The sequence below is a fragment of the Lissotriton vulgaris genome, chromosome 7 (genome assembly GCF_964263255.1).
Source record: "Lissotriton vulgaris chromosome 7, aLisVul1.2, whole genome shotgun sequence".
Taxonomy (NCBI): Eukaryota; Metazoa; Chordata; class Amphibia; order Caudata; family Salamandridae; genus Lissotriton; species Lissotriton vulgaris.
Genome location: NC_141695.1, coordinates 1,191,343,373 through 1,191,361,362, shown reverse-complemented (window position 1 = coordinate 1,191,361,362; position 17,990 = coordinate 1,191,343,373). Strand labels below are relative to the sequence as shown.

Here is a 17,990-nt window from a genome sequence, read left to right as displayed (position 1 = left end):
TGCACACTCTGCACCCGATTCTCCTAGGCCTCCTACTAGTAATCTGAAGGTTCAGTAACGTAGTCCTAGCGATACCAAAGCCTATTAGTCCAGTACTTACCTGCTAGTAATATCGCATTCCACTTCCATAGTATATGGTTTTCCGTGCCCCTCGGGCCTTTGTGTAAATTGTGCAACTTTAAGTATTTTCGTAAGAGTTTTGTTGTGTGCTTAGTACCCTGTCCTCATAAAGAGTACAGGGCTGTTGTGATCTAAATAAATACACTGTTTATTTTCATAACACTTGTGTGGTGTCCTTTCACTTGGTGTTCAAGGGGTTATATGTGATGGTATAACAGCTGGCTTAACACGCCCTCTAGAGTTTAGCCCGAAGACTGCTCTTGTCCATGCTACTAGGATAGCTGGTCTATCGGTTGACTTACAACCAATCAACATAAGGGTTTTTTGGACTGATACATAGTGATCACTAGAATAGTGAACACTGAATATCAGGCCAACTTCTCACAAACACTAAAAGAATATTTTTATACAAAAACAAATTGGTCTGAGTTCAGTCTGTGTGACAATCATTTGCTGATTGAGTGTGTACAAGAAATGCCCTCAGATGAAGCCTTACTGCTCGCCCCCACTACCCCAAATGGGGAGTAAGGTGTGGTCTACTTTTACCTCTGGGGTTCCACTGGACTCTGTGCACACTATACCTCACTTTGGTATAGTATATACAGAGCCAGCTTCCTACAGGCGGCAAATGCTTTAGCACCTTAAACCCATAAGGGGCATCTGTACTTTTCGTATGGGGTGCCGTTACATTGGCGCTACCACATAAAGAGCAAGCTTCCTACAGATAGCCTCATAAAACTCAATTGGGTTTCTGGCTCCCTGAAAATCCGGGAGGCCCAGAGTAAGCCCAGTCTCTGGCTCAACCACAGAGCCAGGCCTCGAGTGACACTCATTCATTTGCAGACTGACGAGGGGAAATCAAAGCACGCTTCTACTTTTTTTCCTTGTGCCTGGACTAACCCGAATGGCCCAACAATGTGTGCACCTGTCTTGGAATAGAGAGCAAAATATCTAACAGAGAAAACAGTCCTCCAACTAATAGTCTCTTGAAAGGAAGAGCATACTGAATGGAAGCTAGTCCTTAAGGGCGAACTTCCAGGGGAAGTTGGGGCAAAACAAGAAAGTGTTCAAAATCTAACAAAGCACAGAGGAACCCCGGAGATCCCAAGTTGACTGGATACCAGTCTACAACTAAGCTCTCTTGATTCACCTTCATAACCAACAGGAAAAAAAAGAATCTTAAATTGTGGCGCAAGTACATGGGCATTGTGGGATTAAGATAAATGTCATAACAGCTCTGCCTATTTCAAAGCCCACTCACCAAGATACGATTTGAAACAGAAACACTTCCAGATGCAACCACTAGAAGGCAGAATTGTCAAAAGCATGTGAATCTAAGATTTCATGCTTCAAAAATGCTATTAGTGCTCTATGAGCCTACCAAAAATCCATGGACGGAGGGCATATGAAATGCGGTCTAGCTGAGAGCCTGCATCCAACGAGCAATCTTCTTACCCTTTGCTATGGCTAGGTGTGCCAGTAATGAAATTGTCTGGATAGTTTTTCCAAGCCCCATTTCATCAGCCAAGATTCCGTTGAGCTTCTTCTCATACATAGTGACCAACCAGTCAAGACCGATGTGCTGGTACTCCCGTAAAGTCCCATGCAAAAGGAATGGCACAGGAGTCTTCACCTGAAAAGAGACAAGCACAATTGATTCACTGCAGTGACTACTGGAATGACAATCCTGAGTCCTCCTACAGAGAAACAGCACTGATACAGAACAACGTAGCAATTTTGCCCAAAATGTTATTTTGAAGTCTGGCTGTAAGCACAGCCTCAACGGATCTACTCTCCCTGACGAACAAGTTACTTACCTTCCGTAACGATATATCTGGAAGAAACAGTAGTTAGTATTAGATTCCTTACCTTAGATTATCCCCAGGCGTCAGACTGGATCCGGAAACTTTTGCGTAGCAGTACCCCTGCTCGTCAGTAGGTGTCGTCTACGACTCCGCGTCCCTCGTCGGCGTCGTCTGCGCCGGGATGACGTCGCCGGAGTACTTAAACGCCGCCCTCGCGCGCTAACGTCCGTTCTTATACACAGTTTTTCCGCACCAGAAACGCAGAGCCATGATAAAAACCAACACTGGTGCCATGAAACTAGGGCCCTGAAAAGGGGTGACCTTAACCCCAGATATTGGTTCGCAGAACGGGGAGTGTGAGAAGGTGGCCTGATATGCAGTGCTCACTATTCTAGTGAACACTATGTATCAGTCCAGCAACCCTTATTGATGATTGGTTGTAAGTCAACCTTATAGACCAGCTATCCTAGTAGCATGGATACGAGCAGTCTAAGGCTAAAGACTCGAGAGGGCGTGTTAAGCCAGCTGTTTACCACACATATACCCCTTGAATACCCAGTGAAAGGACACCACACAAGTGTTATGAAAATAAACAGTTATTTATTAAAGATCACAACAGCCCTGTACTCTTTATGAGGACAGGGTACTAAGCACAAACCAAAACTCTTACAAAAATACTTAAGTTAGCACAGTATATACAAATGCCCGAGGGGCACGGAAAACCATATACTCTGAAAGTGGAATGCGAAATTCCTAGCAGGTAAGTACAGTACTAATAGCTTTTGGAATCGCTAGGACTTGACTAGGGAATCGTTAGATTACTTCTAGGAGGCCTAGGGGACTCGGGTGCAGTGTGTGCACTCTCACGCGAGATGCGGGACAAAAGTCTATGGTAGCTAGGAATTAGAAAGTTAGTGTTCTCGGGCGAACCCGACCTGGTAGGGAGAAAACGAAAGTAGATTCTGACCCTTGGATAGTGAGGCTATGCTGGGGCACCGAAATGCCGAAGTTACCTAGCCCAGGGGCTGCAGCTGCATAGGTCTGAAAAGACGTCGGGAATCCTCGTAGACGGACCAGGAGCCGGAAGAAAAGATGCTGGCCGGTGACCAGTGAAGAAAGTTCAGTCGGATCCAAGCCTGGATCTTGAAGATAGATGACACCTGAAAGCAGAGGGGACCAAGTTCGAGACTACTAGCCAGTAGTCAGTGGGCACCAGGAGGGCACCGGATGGTAGCCACCTCGACTAGGTGAGTGGGTGACGCTTGACTCGAAGATCTCACGGACCAGGAGGCGTTGTCGGCGACCAGGATGGAGGATCGAGCTGTCCCACGAAGATAGAAGCTGTCGGCGTCGCTGGACCCAGGATTGGGCAACAAAGCCTTGGCAAATTCAAGCCCACGCGGTGGACCTAAAATGGCGTCTGGAGTGGACCAGGAGGGTCCGGGGTGCCTCTCTTGAAGAAGGAAGCAAGGGCCAGCCTGGAGCAACCAGACCAGCAGAAGAGTTGTCGTCGGGCGCCGTTCAGAAGGCCACAAGCCAGCCGGCTAGTAGCCAAACAACGCGGTGCACAGCAAACGGCAGAAGGGCCCCACGCCGATCGTGGAGATGCAGGGAGGCTGATCTTGGGTGCTGGAGCTGCGCAGGGTTGGGGCTTCTCGGACCCCAAAGCACTCACCAGTGGAAGACTCGGTGGGCTTGCAATAAAGATGTCGTGCAGTCTTGGCGATCGTCGGTCCCTTGAGGTCTCGTCGCACTCACGGTTCTCAGCTGGGCTGTAGAGGTGAGTAGAGGTCAGAGGTGCCAGGGAAGCCGGGTCTCGTCGTGCTGGGTCGTCGGATTCGTGATGAAGGACTTGCAGCAGGCCGCAGTGTTCTTTAGGATGGTGCCTGCGGATGCAGGGTGACTACTCCTTAGCCACAAGGGAGAATCTTGAAGAAGAAATCGTGAAGTCCTTTCGAAGAAAGTGGTATCTTGATTCCAAAGATGATCTAATTTTAACAGGGGGCCCGCTCCCATCTTTATACTAAAAAAGGGGGCTGACCCGGTGACTAGGTCCTGCCTATGGGTGGGACTAGGTGGGGGGTGGTTACACCCCTCAGCCATGCCGGACTTCCCCAGGCCAGGGGCTGGTGTGCCCCTGGAACTGGTTCAGACCGGCCTATGCGTAGTGAGCACCGGGGTGCCACTCAGCAGTCACCTTCCTGTAAAGCCCTGCCTACCCAGGATACACAAAACCATGTCTGGGACGGTGCTAGCACCGCCCCTGACAGGAAACCCTTTGTCCAGGCTCCCCTCACTGGAAGGACTCCCAGCTGCAGGGGGTCAGACTCGTGTCTGTGGTGGCAGCATCCATTTTGTGGAGCTGAGGCTTCAGTTAACTTTAACCGGGGTTCACAGTTACATACATGTCGTGTCCCTCTAGAAGGGTGGAATGCTAACCCCGTCGCCAGAATTGGCGAGGGGTTAGTATTCCAATTCGTATGACACCTTACTCGACATGTTTTGATAAAGCAATACCAAAGATAGCATTTAACCGCGAGGATTATAATGCACTTAAGAGTATATGGTATGCGATATCATGGAACAGCTATTAGGACTTGATTCCGCAAGCTGCGGACAGGCTCAGCTCATGCCAGAGCACCATCTCACACGATTCCAAGCACTCTGCCTTCAGGATTGTCAAGGCCTGCCATAGGAGTGACTGATAGGAATCTGTGTGTCCATTTTAGGGTTAGGTATAGGTATACTACACCTACAGCAAAGGGTGATTACACGACTTTGCCCCAGCTGTCATGCAGCCAGTTGTGTCAAATTTAGGAGGCCAGCCAGGGGTGGCATAATACATGCTGCAGCCCCTGGTAGCCCTGGGTACACCTATGCCCTGTGTTACAGGGTCTGATAAGGTGGCCCAGTACCAATTGGTAGATGCACCTAGGGTACATGAAGTAATTTAGAAAGAGAACAGCCAGGCTGTGGGTCTGATTGGCAGGCCCACAGCCAGAGAAAGTCGTAAACCAGTGAAACAAAAGCAAAAAATCTGGGTGATCATAGGATTGCAGACCCTACTCTCCTACATGACCCCCCCCCAAACTTTGGGACAATAAGCTAACCTTGACCAGGTGAGTCTTCTTGTTCTAAGTGGAAATATCTGGAGAGCCCATCGGCATTGCCATGATCAGTACCAGGTCTATGTTCCACTGTAAAGTCCATCCCCTGTAGGGAAATGGACCACCTAAGCAGTTTGGGGTTTTCACCCTTCATCTGATTTAGCCACAAGAGGGGCTTATGGTCGGTCTGAATCTTGAAGTGAGTGCCAAACAAGTATGGCCTCAGCTTCTTCAGGGCCCAAACCACAGCAAAGGCCTCCCTCTCAATAGCTGACCAATTCTTCTCTCTGGGGGTCAGCCTTCTGCTTATAAAAGCAATGGGCTGATCCTGACCATCAAAATTCAGTTGAGAAAGAACAGCTCCCACACCCAACTCAGAAGCATCTGTTTGGACAATGAATGGTTTGGAGTAGTCTGGACTCTTAAGGATAGGTGCTGTGCACATGGCCTGCTTTAGGTCATCGAATGCTTTTTGACAGCCTGCTGTCCACTGAACCTTTTTTGGCATTTTCTTACTTGTCAGTTCATTTAATGGTGTCACAATGGAACCATAGTTCCTGACAAATTTTCTGTAGTATCCAGTCAGGCCCAAGAAAGCTCGAACCTGAGTCTGGGTGGTTGGGGGAGCCCAGTCCCTGATTGACTGTATTTTGCTCTCCAGTGGCTGAACCTGGCCTCCACCTACAAGGTGGCCCAGGTATACAACCTGTGTCTGCCCTATCTGGCACTTGGTGGCCTTGATAGTGAGGCCTGCTGCTTGCAGAGCCTCTAACACTTTCCTCAGGTGGACCAGGTGATCCTCCCAGGTGGAGCTAAAGACAGCAATATCATCTAGATATGCTGCACAGAAGTCATCCAGCCCAGTAAGGACTTGATTCACCAACCTTTGGAAGGTGGCAGGTGCATTTTTCAGACCAAAGGGCATTACCACAAATTGATAATGCCCACCAGGGGTTGAAAATGCTGTTTTGGGCTTGGCATCCTCAGCTAACCTGATTTGCCAATACCCAGCTGTTAAGTCAAATGTACTTAAGTAGTTGGCAGAAGCCAATCTATCTATAAGTTCATCTGCCCTTGGTATTGGATGGGCATCAGTCTTAGTGACTGCATTGAGACCCCTGTAGTCTACGCAAAACCTCATCTCTCTCTTACCATCTTGGGTGTGAGGCTTTGGCACTAGAACTACTGGACTAGCCCAAGGGCTATCTGAGGGTTCAATGACTCCCAATTCCAACATTTTCTGCACTTCAGTTTTTATGCAGTCTCTAACATGATCAGGCTGCCTGTAGATTTTACTCTTGACTGGCAGGCTGTCACCAGTGTCAACCTCATGGGTGCACCAATTGGTCTGACTGGGTGTCAGAGAGAACATATGTCTGAAAGACTGAAGAACCTGTTTACAGTCTTTCTGCTGATGTTCAGAGAGGCTGCCACAAAAGACAACACCATCTACTGACCCATCATCAGGATTCTGAGTGAGCAGGTCTGGGAGAGGGTCACTCTCTTCCTCCTGTCCCTCATCTATGGCCATGAGCAAGCTCATGTCCTTCCTGTCGACATATGCTTTGAGCCTGTTGACATGGAGTACCCTATGGGGACTCCTGGGAGTTCCAAGGTCCACCAGGTAGGTGACCTCTCCCTTTTGCTCAAGGATTGTGTGGGGCCCAGACCATTTGTCTTTGAGTGCTGCTGGGGCCACTGGCTCCAGCACCCACACCTTCTGTCCAGGCTGATAAACAGTCAGGACAGCCTTTTGGTCATGCCAAGCTTTTTGAAGTTCTTGACTGGCCTTAAGGTTTTCTGATGCCTTCTCCATATACTCAGCCATCCTGGAGCGGAGACCAAGTACATAGTCCATTATGTTGGTTGCAGGCTTTTTGAGAGGTCTCTCCCATCCTTCCTTCACCAAACACAAGGGGCCTCTCACAGGATGCCCATACAAAAGTTCAAAAGGGCTGTAGCCAACCCCCTTTTGTGGGACCTCTCTGTAAGCAAACAGAAGGCAGGGCATCAGGACATCCCATCTACGCCTGAGTGTTTCAGGTAGTCCATGAATCATCCCTTTTAGGGTCCTGTTGAACCTTTCAACAAGCCCATTGCATTGTGGGTGATAGGGTGTAGTGAATTTGTAATTGACACCACACTCCTTCCACATAGCAGTTAAATAGCTTGACATGAAGTTTGCACCTCTGTCAGAGACAACCTCCTTAGGGAAGCCCACTCTGGAGAACACTCCAACTAGGGCCCTTGCCACCACAGGGGCTGTGGTGGTCCTAAGTGGAATAGCTTCAGGATACCTGGTGGCATGATCCACTACCACCAGTATAAACTTGTGCCCTGATGCTGTCTGGGGTTCCATTGGACCAACAATGTCAATCCCCACTCTTTCAAAGGGCACCCCCACCACAGGCATTGGTATAAGGGGGGCCTTTGTTGTGCCACCTGACTTACCACTGGCTTGGCAAGTGACACAGGAGCGACAAAACTCCTTGGTATCCTCATTCATGTGAGGCCAGTGAAAGTGTGAGACAAGCCTGTCCCAAGTCTTTGTCTGGCCTAAGTGTCCTGCTAAGGGAATCTCATGGGCCAAGGTAAGTAGGAAACCTCTCTGAGACAAGGGTACAACCAGCCTCCTGGTCATGCCAGGCTTGGGGTCTCTTGACTCAGTGTACAGGAGTCCATCTTCCCAGTATACCTTGTGGGTACCTGTGGCGTTCCCAGCAGCCTCAGCAGCAGCCTGCTGTCTGAGGGGTTCAAGAGAAGGGCAGCCTAACTGGTCCTTCCCCAGGTCTTCCCTTGAGGGTCCCCCTGAACCCAAGAATTCAACTTGATCAAGTTCAAACTCTCTAGGCTCAGTTTCCCTCAATTCCTGCAGGTCAGCCTCCTCTGAGACTTGATCCACAACCTGGGGCAAGGGGGAAGGCACAGCCTTAACCCTACTGCTCTTTTTCTTGGAAGGTGTCTGGTCCATTGTTCCAGGATCCAGCACCTGTTCAGTGGGGCATCTTCTGGCCTGTGACCTAGTCACAGCAAACACATGTGCTGGCAAACCTAACATTTCCAGATGAGTCCTCTGCTCCACTTCTGACCATTGTGATGACTCCAAATCATTGCCCAACAAACAATCCACTGGGAGGTCTGAACTAACTACAACCTTCTTGTGGCCAGTTACCCCTCCCCAGGAGAAAGCTACAATTGCCATACTATGATTGGTAGTGACATTGCTTGCATTGGTCACCAGGAATTCTGTACCTGGCATGATCTGTCCAGGGTCCACAAAGCTAGGTGTCACCATTGTGACACTGGCACAAGTGTCCCTATAGGCCTGAGCCATTTTTCCATTAATAAAAGGTGTCTGTCTGTATTTGCCCAAAGTATTGGGACTTATGTCAGGGGACATATCCATATCCCCTGTACTGACAAGGACAGCCTGAGTGAGGGTGCCAACTAAGTTGTCACTCCCCTCAGAACCCAGGGTTAACCCTACTAAACCCTTGGGAGGTGCACTACCACTGCTGGCTGTACTAGGGGGCACAGGTGCCTTAGGGGCTGCAGTGGCAGGAGTCTGCCCTCCTCCTTTCTTGGTGCACTCACTAAACCAGTGAGTTTTACTTTTGCAGTATTGGCACCACCTTTTAGATTGGCCTTCTTTCTTCTTTTGGGGAGCCTGACCCCCACCCTCTTTGGGTTGTTGGGGACCTGTCGAAGACTTCTGGTCATTTTGTTCCCCTTTCGAATCCTTACCCTTCTGGTCTGCTTTCTTCTGACCACCTTGATTCTGGCCCTGGTTCTGTTTAACTCTTGTTCTAACCCATCTGTCTGCCTTCTTTCCCAATTCTTGGGGAGAGGTCAGATCTGAGTCAACAAGATGCTGATGCAACAACTGGTTCTGACAATTGTTTAAAATTTGCTCTCTCATCATCAAATTGTACAATCCTTTATAATCAGTAACCTTACTGCCCAGCAACCAGCCCTCAAAAGCCTTAGTGGCACAATCTACAAAGTCAGCCCAATCTTGAGACTGAGTTTTCTGGGTATCCCTGAACAGCACCCTGTACTGCTCAGTGGTTAGGCCAAACCCATCAACCAGTGCATTTTTCAAGACTTGGTAATCATTAGCATCCTCCACCCTTGTGGTGAGGAGCTTGTCTCTTCCTTTACCCTCAAAGGAGAGCCACAAGATAGCTGCCCACTGACTTGGGGGAACACCTTGCACAGTGCAGGCCCTCTCCAAAGCAGTAATCCATTTGTGGATGTCATCCCCTTGTTTAAAGGGGGGCACTATCTTACCAAGGTGTTTTGTATCAAAACTCCTTTCCCTATTGCTAGGTACAATGCTGCCACCAGTGGGGACTGTCCCACTCAATTGTTGCTCTCTAGCAAAGGCAAGCCTCTCTTTGGCCAGGGCAAGTTCTTCCCTTTCAATCCTCAGATTGGCTGCCTTTTCCTTAGCTTCATACATTCTCCTCTGGGGAGATGTCATTCCCCTTTGAGAGGAACGTTGAGAGCCATTGGTATGAAGGGATCTGATAGAGCCTCTTGATAGAGATCTATCTCGTCCATTCCCAATGTTAAGCTGACCTGAGAGTGGCCCCAAGGGTCCCCTAGTGCCCATCTCATGTCTGCTTAAGTTGGACCTGGTTAGTCTGCTGACTTCTACCTGTTCCTTTTCTGCCTCATCCCCTGATACCAAATCATCATCCTCATCATCAGCATCATCTGCTGCCTGAAGAGGATGGTCCTGGGCATCAAAGGGACCCTGTAAGGAGGGCATGTTGCCATCTGAATTAGAAGGGTCTGGGTTACCAGCCCTCCTTGCATCATGAGTCTCTAAGAGACCAATCAGAAAGGCAGTTGTGGGGTTAGACCCCTGCTTAATCTTCCTAGAGGTACACACTTGTCGTAACTCATGGAAGCTAAGCGCAGTATATCTTGAAGAGATGACCTGTGGAGGGTCAACTGACACAAGGGGAACCTCAGTGTTTCCTCCTTTGTCCGACATACTGTTTCTAGTGTGGTGTAAGTGATGCACCTACCTACACTATGTGTTACCTACTGGTCCCTTGCTAGAGTTGCAGCCAAGGTGTGCTAAGCCTTGAGGAGCTACAACAGCTGGTTCAGTAGAACTCAGAGTATTCTAAGCTTTAGTTATATGTACCTAACAGTACTTATGTGATCTTTCAACAAGATATTCTTAGGATACGTGTGGTAAAACAACAGCAAGCTCAAATCCCACCGCTGCCACCAATGTGAGAAGGTGGCCTGATATGCAGTGCTCACTATTCTAGTGAACACTATGTATCAGTCCAGCAACCCTTATTGATGATTGGTTGTAAGTCAACCTTATAGACCAGCTATCCTAGTAGCATGGATACGAGCAGTCTAAGGCTAAAGACTCGAGAGGGCGTGTTAAGCCAGCTGTTTACCACACATATACCCCTTGAATACCCAGTGAAAGGACACCACACAAGTGTTATGAAAATAAACAGTTATTTATTAAAGATCACAACAGCCCTGTACTCTTTATGAGGACAGGGTACTAAGCACAAACCAAAACTCTTACAAAAATACTTAAGTTAGCACAGTATATACAAATGCCCGAGGGGCACGGAAAACCATATACTCTGAAAGTGGAATGCGAAATTCCTAGCAGGTAAGTACAGTACTAATAGCTTTTGGAATCGCTAGGACTTGACTAGGGAATCGTTAGATTACTTCTAGGAGGCCTAGGGGACTCGGGTGCAGTGTGTGCACTCTCACGCGAGATGCGGGACAAAAGTCTATGGTAGCTAGGAATTAGAAAGTTAGTGTTCTCGGGCGAACCCGACCTGGTAGGGAGAAAACGAAAGTAGATTCTGACCCTTGGATAGTGAGGCTATGCTGGGGCACCGAAATGCCGAAGTTACCTAGCCCAGGGGCTGCAGCTGCATAGGTCTGAAAAGACGTCGGGAATCCTCGTAGACGGACCAGGAGCCGGAAGAAAAGATGCTGGCCGGTGACCAGTGAAGAAAGTTCAGTCGGATCCAAGCCTGGATCTTGAAGATAGATGACACCTGAAAGCAGAGGGGACCAAGTTCGAGACTACTAGCCAGTAGTCAGTGGGCACCAGGAGGGCACCGGATGGTAGCCACCTCGACTAGGTGAGTGGGTGACGCTTGACTCGAAGATCTCACGGACCAGGAGGCGTTGTCGGCGACCAGGATGGAGGATCGAGCTGTCCCACGAAGATAGAAGCTGTCGGCGTCGCTGGACCCAGGATTGGGCAACAAAGCCTTGGCAAATTCAAGCCCACGCGGTGGACCTAAAATGGCGTCTGGAGTGGACCAGGAGGGTCCGGGGTGCCTCTCTTGAAGAAGGAAGCAAGGGCCAGCCTGGAGCAACCAGACCAGCAGAAGAGTTGTCGTCGGGCGCCGTTCAGAAGGCCACAAGCCAGCCGGCTAGTAGCCAAACAACGCGGTGCACAGCAAACGGCAGAAGGGCCCCACGCCGATCGTGGAGATGCAGGGAGGCTGATCTTGGGTGCTGGAGCTGCGCAGGGTTGGGGCTTCTCGGACCCCAAAGCACTCACCAGTGGAAGACTCGGTGGGCTTGCAATAAAGATGTCGTGCAGTCTTGGCGATCGTCGGTCCCTTGAGGTCTCGTCGCACTCACGGTTCTCAGCTGGGCTGTAGAGGTGAGTAGAGGTCAGAGGTGCCAGGGAAGCCGGGTCTCGTCGTGCTGGGTCGTCGGATTCGTGATGAAGGACTTGCAGCAGGCCGCAGTGTTCTTTAGGATGGTGCCTGCGGATGCAGGGTGACTACTCCTTAGCCACAAGGGAGAATCTTGAAGAAGAAATCGTGAAGTCCTTTCGAAGAAAGTGGTATCTTGATTCCAAAGATGATCTAATTTTAACAGGGGGCCCGCTCCCATCTTTATACTAAAAAAGGGGGCTGACCCGGTGACTAGGTCCTGCCTATGGGTGGGACTAGGTGGGGGGTGGTTACACCCCTCAGCCATGCCGGACTTCCCCAGGCCAGGGGCTGGTGTGCCCCTGGAACTGGTTCAGACCGGCCTATGCGTAGTGAGCACCGGGGTGCCACTCAGCAGTCACCTTCCTGTAAAGCCCTGCCTACCCAGGATACACAAAACCATGTCTGGGACGGTGCTAGCACCGCCCCTGACAGGAAACCCTTTGTCCAGGCTCCCCTCACTGGAAGGACTCCCAGCTGCAGGGGGTCAGACTCGTGTCTGTGGTGGCAGCATCCATTTTGTGGAGCTGAGGCTTCAGTTAACTTTAACCGGGGTTCACAGTTACATACATGTCGTGTCCCTCTAGAAGGGTGGAATGCTAACCCCGTCGCCAGAATTGGCGAGGGGTTAGTATTCCAATTCGTATGACACCTTACTCGACATGTTTTGATAAAGCAATACCAAAGATAGCATTTAACCGCGAGGATTATAATGCACTTAAGAGTATATGGTATGCGATATCATGGAACAGCTATTAGGACTTGATTCCGCAAGCTGCGGACAGGCTCAGCTCATGCCAGAGCACCATCTCACACGATTCCAAGCACTCTGCCTTCAGGATTGTCAAGGCCTGCCATAGGAGTGACTGATAGGAATCTGTGTGTCCATTTTAGGGTTAGGTATAGGTATACTACACCTACAGCAAAGGGTGATTACACGACTTTGCCCCAGCTGTCATGCAGCCAGTTGTGTCAAATTTAGGAGGCCAGCCAGGGGTGGCATAATACATGCTGCAGCCCCTGGTAGCCCTGGGTACACCTATGCCCTGTGTTACAGGGTCTGATAAGGTGGCCCAGTACCAATTGGTAGATGCACCTAGGGTACATGAAGTAATTTAGAAAGAGAACAGCCAGGCTGTGGGTCTGATTGGCAGGCCCACAGCCAGAGAAAGTCGTAAACCAGTGAAACAAAAGCAAAAAATCTGGGTGATCATAGGATTGCAGACCCTACTCTCCTACAGGGAGGTTGGGTGGGGCGGTAAGGAATCTAATACTAACTACTGTTTCTTCCAGATATATCGTTATCGAAGGTAAGTAACTTGTGCATCTGAAAGAAACAGGTTAGTATTAGATTCCTTACCTTAGAATAGATACCCCAGCAAAACCAACTCCCCGACCCAGGGCAGTAGTAGCCGCCGTGGCCCGAGTGGAATGGGCCCTCAACCCAACAGGAGGTTCCTTCTTAGCCAAGGAGTAGCATGCCTTGATACACAGCACGACCCACCGAGAGATGGTCCGCTTATGTGCCGCCCGTCCCTTCTTAGCACCCACATAACCAACAAGGAGTTGTGCGATCCAGATAAAACGAGAGCGAAAGTTTTAGGTCGAGACGGTGGAGCCGCTCTTCCTCTTTTGAGGGATGCGGAGGCGGAAAGAAGGTTGTGCGATCCAGATAAAACGAGAGCGAAAGTTTTAGGTCCAGACGGTGGAGCCGCTCTTCCTCTTTTGAGGGATGCGGAGGCAGAAAGAAGGTGGGCAAGGTGATGGACTGCCTGATGTGGAAAGCTGTGACAACCTTGGGCAGAAAAGAGGGTCTTGTCCGCAACACAACCTTGTCCGGATGGACAGAAAGGAAAGGAGATTTGGAAGAAAGAGCCTGGAGCTCACTCACTCTCCTGGCAGAGGTGATTGCAACCAGGAAATCAGTCTTCAGAGTAAGAAGGCGAAGAGGACAGTTATGAAGTGGCTCAAAGGGAGTGCACATTAGATAGGTAAGAACAAGGTTCAAGTCCCACTCAGGCATCACGAATGGAACAGGGGGAAACGTGTGTGATGCCCTTTAAAAACCTATTTACAATAGGGGACTTGAACAAAGATGGATGATCAGGTAGCCTTAAAAAGGCTGAAAGGGCAGAAAGGTAACCCTTGAGAATGCCCAGAGCAGAGTCCTGCTGCGAAAGAGGAAGAAAGAAGAGGAGAACCTCAGAAAGAGGGGCAGAGAGAGGATCCACAGCCTTTGCTGTGCACTGTAGGAGAGTAGGGTCTGCTTCCTATGGTCACCCCCACTTTTTGCTTTACTTGTTTTCGACTTAGATGTGGCTGTGGGCCTGTTAATCAGACCCACAGCACAGATGCACTCTCTCTAAATTTAACATGTACCCTAGGTGCAACCACAATTGGGAATTGGTTCACCTTGTCAGCCCCTGTACTAAGTGTACCCTAGGTACTCAGGGCATAGGTGCAACCAAGGCCTACAAGGGGCTGCAGCATGTATTATGCCACCCCTGGCTGGCCACTCAAATAGACAACTGGCTGATAACTCAGCTGGGGCAAGGTCGTGTAATCACCCCTTGCTTAGGTGTAGTATTTCTATACCTACTACATACAGACACATAGTAACCTATAAGTCACTCCTGGTATACACCTGTTACAACGCAACTTTTACAACTACCTACCATTACAACGCAACTTTTACAACGCATACCATTACAACACATTGCGCTGGGGGGCGCTCTAGGATAGGGTATAAGTTTAATTTACTATCCAACACCTTCCCTAGTGTCCACGGGGACTGGAGTTGGAATAGTAAATTATACTTACCACTATCCAGCACCTCTAAGCGCTATGCGTTGTAATGGTATGCGTTGTAATGGTCGCGTTGTAATGGTAGGTAGTTGTAATGGTATGCGTTATAACGTCATACATCCGTCACTCCTATCGCAGGCCTTAACAATCCTGAAGGCAGAGTGCTTGGTTATGTGTGAGATGGTGCTCTAGCATGAGCGGAGCCTGTCTGCAGCTTTCGGAACCATATCCTTATAGCAGTTCTATGATATTGCCTTACCATATACTCTTAAATGCATTATAATCCTCGCGGTTAATGCTAACTTTGGTTTGGCTTTATCAAAACATGTCATGTAAGGTGTCATACACTTTGGAATACTACCCCCTCGCCAATTCTGGCGACAGGGGTAGCATTTCACCCTTCTAGAGGGAGAAGACATGTTAGTTCCTAATATCCCGGTTTAAAGTAACCAGAGCCCCAGCTTCACAAAATGGACGCTTCTGCCCCGACACAAGTCTGACCTCCTGCTGCTGGGAGTCCTTCCAGTCACAGAGGATTGGACAATAAGTTTCCTGCCTGGAGAGGTGCGAGCACCACCCCAGACAGGAGTTTGTGTATTGGACAGGGAGGGCTGAATAGAAACAGACACTGTCTGGAGCACACTAGGTGCTCCATGCATACCCCAGTTCAAACCGGTTGCTGGGGCACTCCAGCCCAGCTCTGGCGCGAAACTGGTTAAAGGAAAGGGGGTGTAACCACTCCCCTTCCTGGTCCCACCCATAGGAGGGACCTAGTGAGTAAACCAGCCCCCTTTGGTTGTATAGAGGTAGGAGCTGACCCAGGAGACATAAGATTAATCCAGGAATCGACTTGAAACGAAACTCTGGACCCTTCGACATTCACCTGAGCTGAAGACTGAAGTAATTTCCCTTGTGGCCAAGAAGTGACCACCCTGGGCAACCAGGCACCACCCAGCAACTCGACGGCTTGCTTTGTCCCCGTTCCCGCCGGAACCCGAGCACAGAGCCCAACAAGATCCAGACTCCCAGACCTCCTTGACCCCGCTGCACGACTCCAGCATAGCTGAGCACCGTGGAAGGCGTCGAGACACGTGGGACCGGACATCTTCGAAAGCCTGCAACTTGCTAACAGCGCAGCTCCTGAGGCATCCTAGAAGCTGTGCACTGGGGACTGAGACACCCCGACACAGAGCTCCACCTGCACCGAAGACCAGCCCTCCACACTCCACGAGATCTGCGTGGGGCCCTTCTGCTTGTGTTCTGCTCGACGCGTTGTCTGGTTGCTGGCCAGTTGGCTAGTAGCCCTGTGGAGACTATCCTTTTTAAAATCCCTCGCTGGTCTGGTTGCTCCAGACTGGCCCTTGCTTCCCTGAAAAGGTGAAGTACCTCAGACCCTCCTAGTCTGCACCAGAAGCCTTTTTGTGTATCCTGCGTGGGTTGCCTTTGCTTGGGCTTGTTGGCCCTGAACTTGAAGTCGACCCCTCCATCTGCAAGAACCTTCGTGGGACAGCTCCTCTCCAGCACCTGGTCGTCCTCGACGCTTCCTGGTCCGCGTGGCTGCAACGACAAGCTTTACGACAGCACTTGATTGCTCCTCGACGACGTCTGGTTCCTTCCTGGTTCCACCCGGTCACTGGCTAGTGACCTAGACTCTGTCCCCTCTGCTTTCAGGTCTCCTTCAACTCCGCTCCACCTTTGGATCCACCCGGACATCTTCCTCATGGTCGCCTGCAGCATCTTCTTCCAAGGCTCCATAGGAATCAACAAGAAAACCCGACACACTTTGACACCTATGCACCCGCAGCCCGTGGGTGAGGTAACGCGAGTACGTCGGTGCTCCTGTAGGGATTGACTATCCTAGTGTCTAGTTTTGTTAGTTGTATCTTCCTAGTTAGACCAGAAGTGTCCTAAATCTTCAATTACTTACCTCTTAGGTTTCTATTGACTTTCTATTGACTCTCACGTGAGTGTACAGTCACTGCACGAGCCGCCTGTGGGCCTCCTACTCCTAACCTAAAGGTCAGATAGTGTAGCCCCAGCGATTCCCTAGGCCTTTCCTTTTCACAAGTCATAGTTCTTATACCACTTACTTAGTATATGGTTTTACGCGCCCCTAGGACCTAACTGTAAATTGTGCTATTTGACGTATTGATAAGAGTAACTTGTTATGTGCTTTTGCCTCTGACCTTATAAAGAGTTCAGAGGAGTGTGTTAGTGAATAAATACATATATATTTTATATATATCCTGTGTGGTGTCCTTTCATTTGGTATTCAAGGGGTTACATATGGTAAAACAGCTGGCTTTACACGCCCTCAAGAGTCTTTTAGCCTAAGACTGTTCTGTCCACACTACCTCTAGGATAGCTGGTCTATAAGGTTGACTTTACAACCATCACCATAAGGGTTGTTTGGACTGGTGCAAGGTGCTCACTAGAATAATGAACATCATATACCAGGCCAACTTCTCACATGCACCATGCCAAAAATCTGTTCCACCTGTAGGCGTATACCGACTTCGTGGAGGGACGCCTGGCTGCCAGAATCACAGTACAGACTTCAGGAGGCAATTCAAATGGCCTCAACTGCCGCCGCTCAATCTCAAAGCATGTAGGTGGAGACTGGTCTGGTTCGGGTGGAGGACCGTCCCCTGCTGCTGCGCCAGAAGGTCCTCCTGAAGAGGCAGACGAACCGGGGGACTGACAAATACTGAGTAGCTCGGGATACCAGTACCTTCGTGCCCAGTCCGGAGCCACAAGGATAACTTGGGTCCGGTCGCGCTTGATCTTCAGCACTCTGGGCAGAAGAGGTATTGGCGGAAAGGCGTACAACAGACCGCAACTCCACTCACGACGAAAAGCGTCTCCGAGCAAGTGCCGCCTTGGAAATTCCAACGAGCAGAACTGATGACATTGAGCGTTTACTTCTGTGGCGAATAGATCTAACCAAGGCTCTCCCCACTGCAGAAAGAGGCCTTGCGCCACGTCCGAGTTCAGACACCATTTGTGATCCATCATGCACCATCGGCTGAGCTCGTCCGCCCTGGCGTTCAGAGAACCTGCCAGGTGTTGAACCACCAGGGTCACGCCCTGATGTTCGAGCCACTGCCAGAGGCGCAGAGTCTCCTGGCAGAGGGTCTACGACCCCACCCCGCCCTGTTTGTTGCAGTACCACATGGCGGTGGTGTTGTCCATGAACACCTGCACTACACTCCCCCGGACAGTGGGGAGGAATGCCTTCAGTGCTAGACGAATGGCCCTCAGCTCCAGAAGGTTGATATGGAGCCGGGACTCCGCCGGAGACCAGAGGCCTCTGATCTCTGCCTCTCCCATGTGGCCTCCCCAACCTAGCAGGGACGCTTCCGTCACAACTAAGTGCTCCGGTTGGGGTAAGGAGAGGGACCTGCCGCTGACAATCGCGGTCCTTG

At 50.0% G+C, this 17,990-nt stretch overlaps 1 protein-coding gene across 1 annotated transcript in view; it reads right to left on the bottom strand.

The window, feature by feature from the left end:
* The window catches only part of SRCAP (Snf2 related CREBBP activator protein), a 1,720,489-nt gene that overhangs the window by 1,123,795 nt on the left and 578,704 nt on the right, over window positions 1-17,990 (bottom strand). The window contains exon 13 of the mRNA XM_086931673.1: window positions 1,576-1,753. Within this exon, the coding sequence (XP_086787799.1) occupies window positions 1,576-1,753 (178 nt within the window). The remainder of the gene's footprint in view (window positions 1-1,575; window positions 1,754-17,990) is intronic.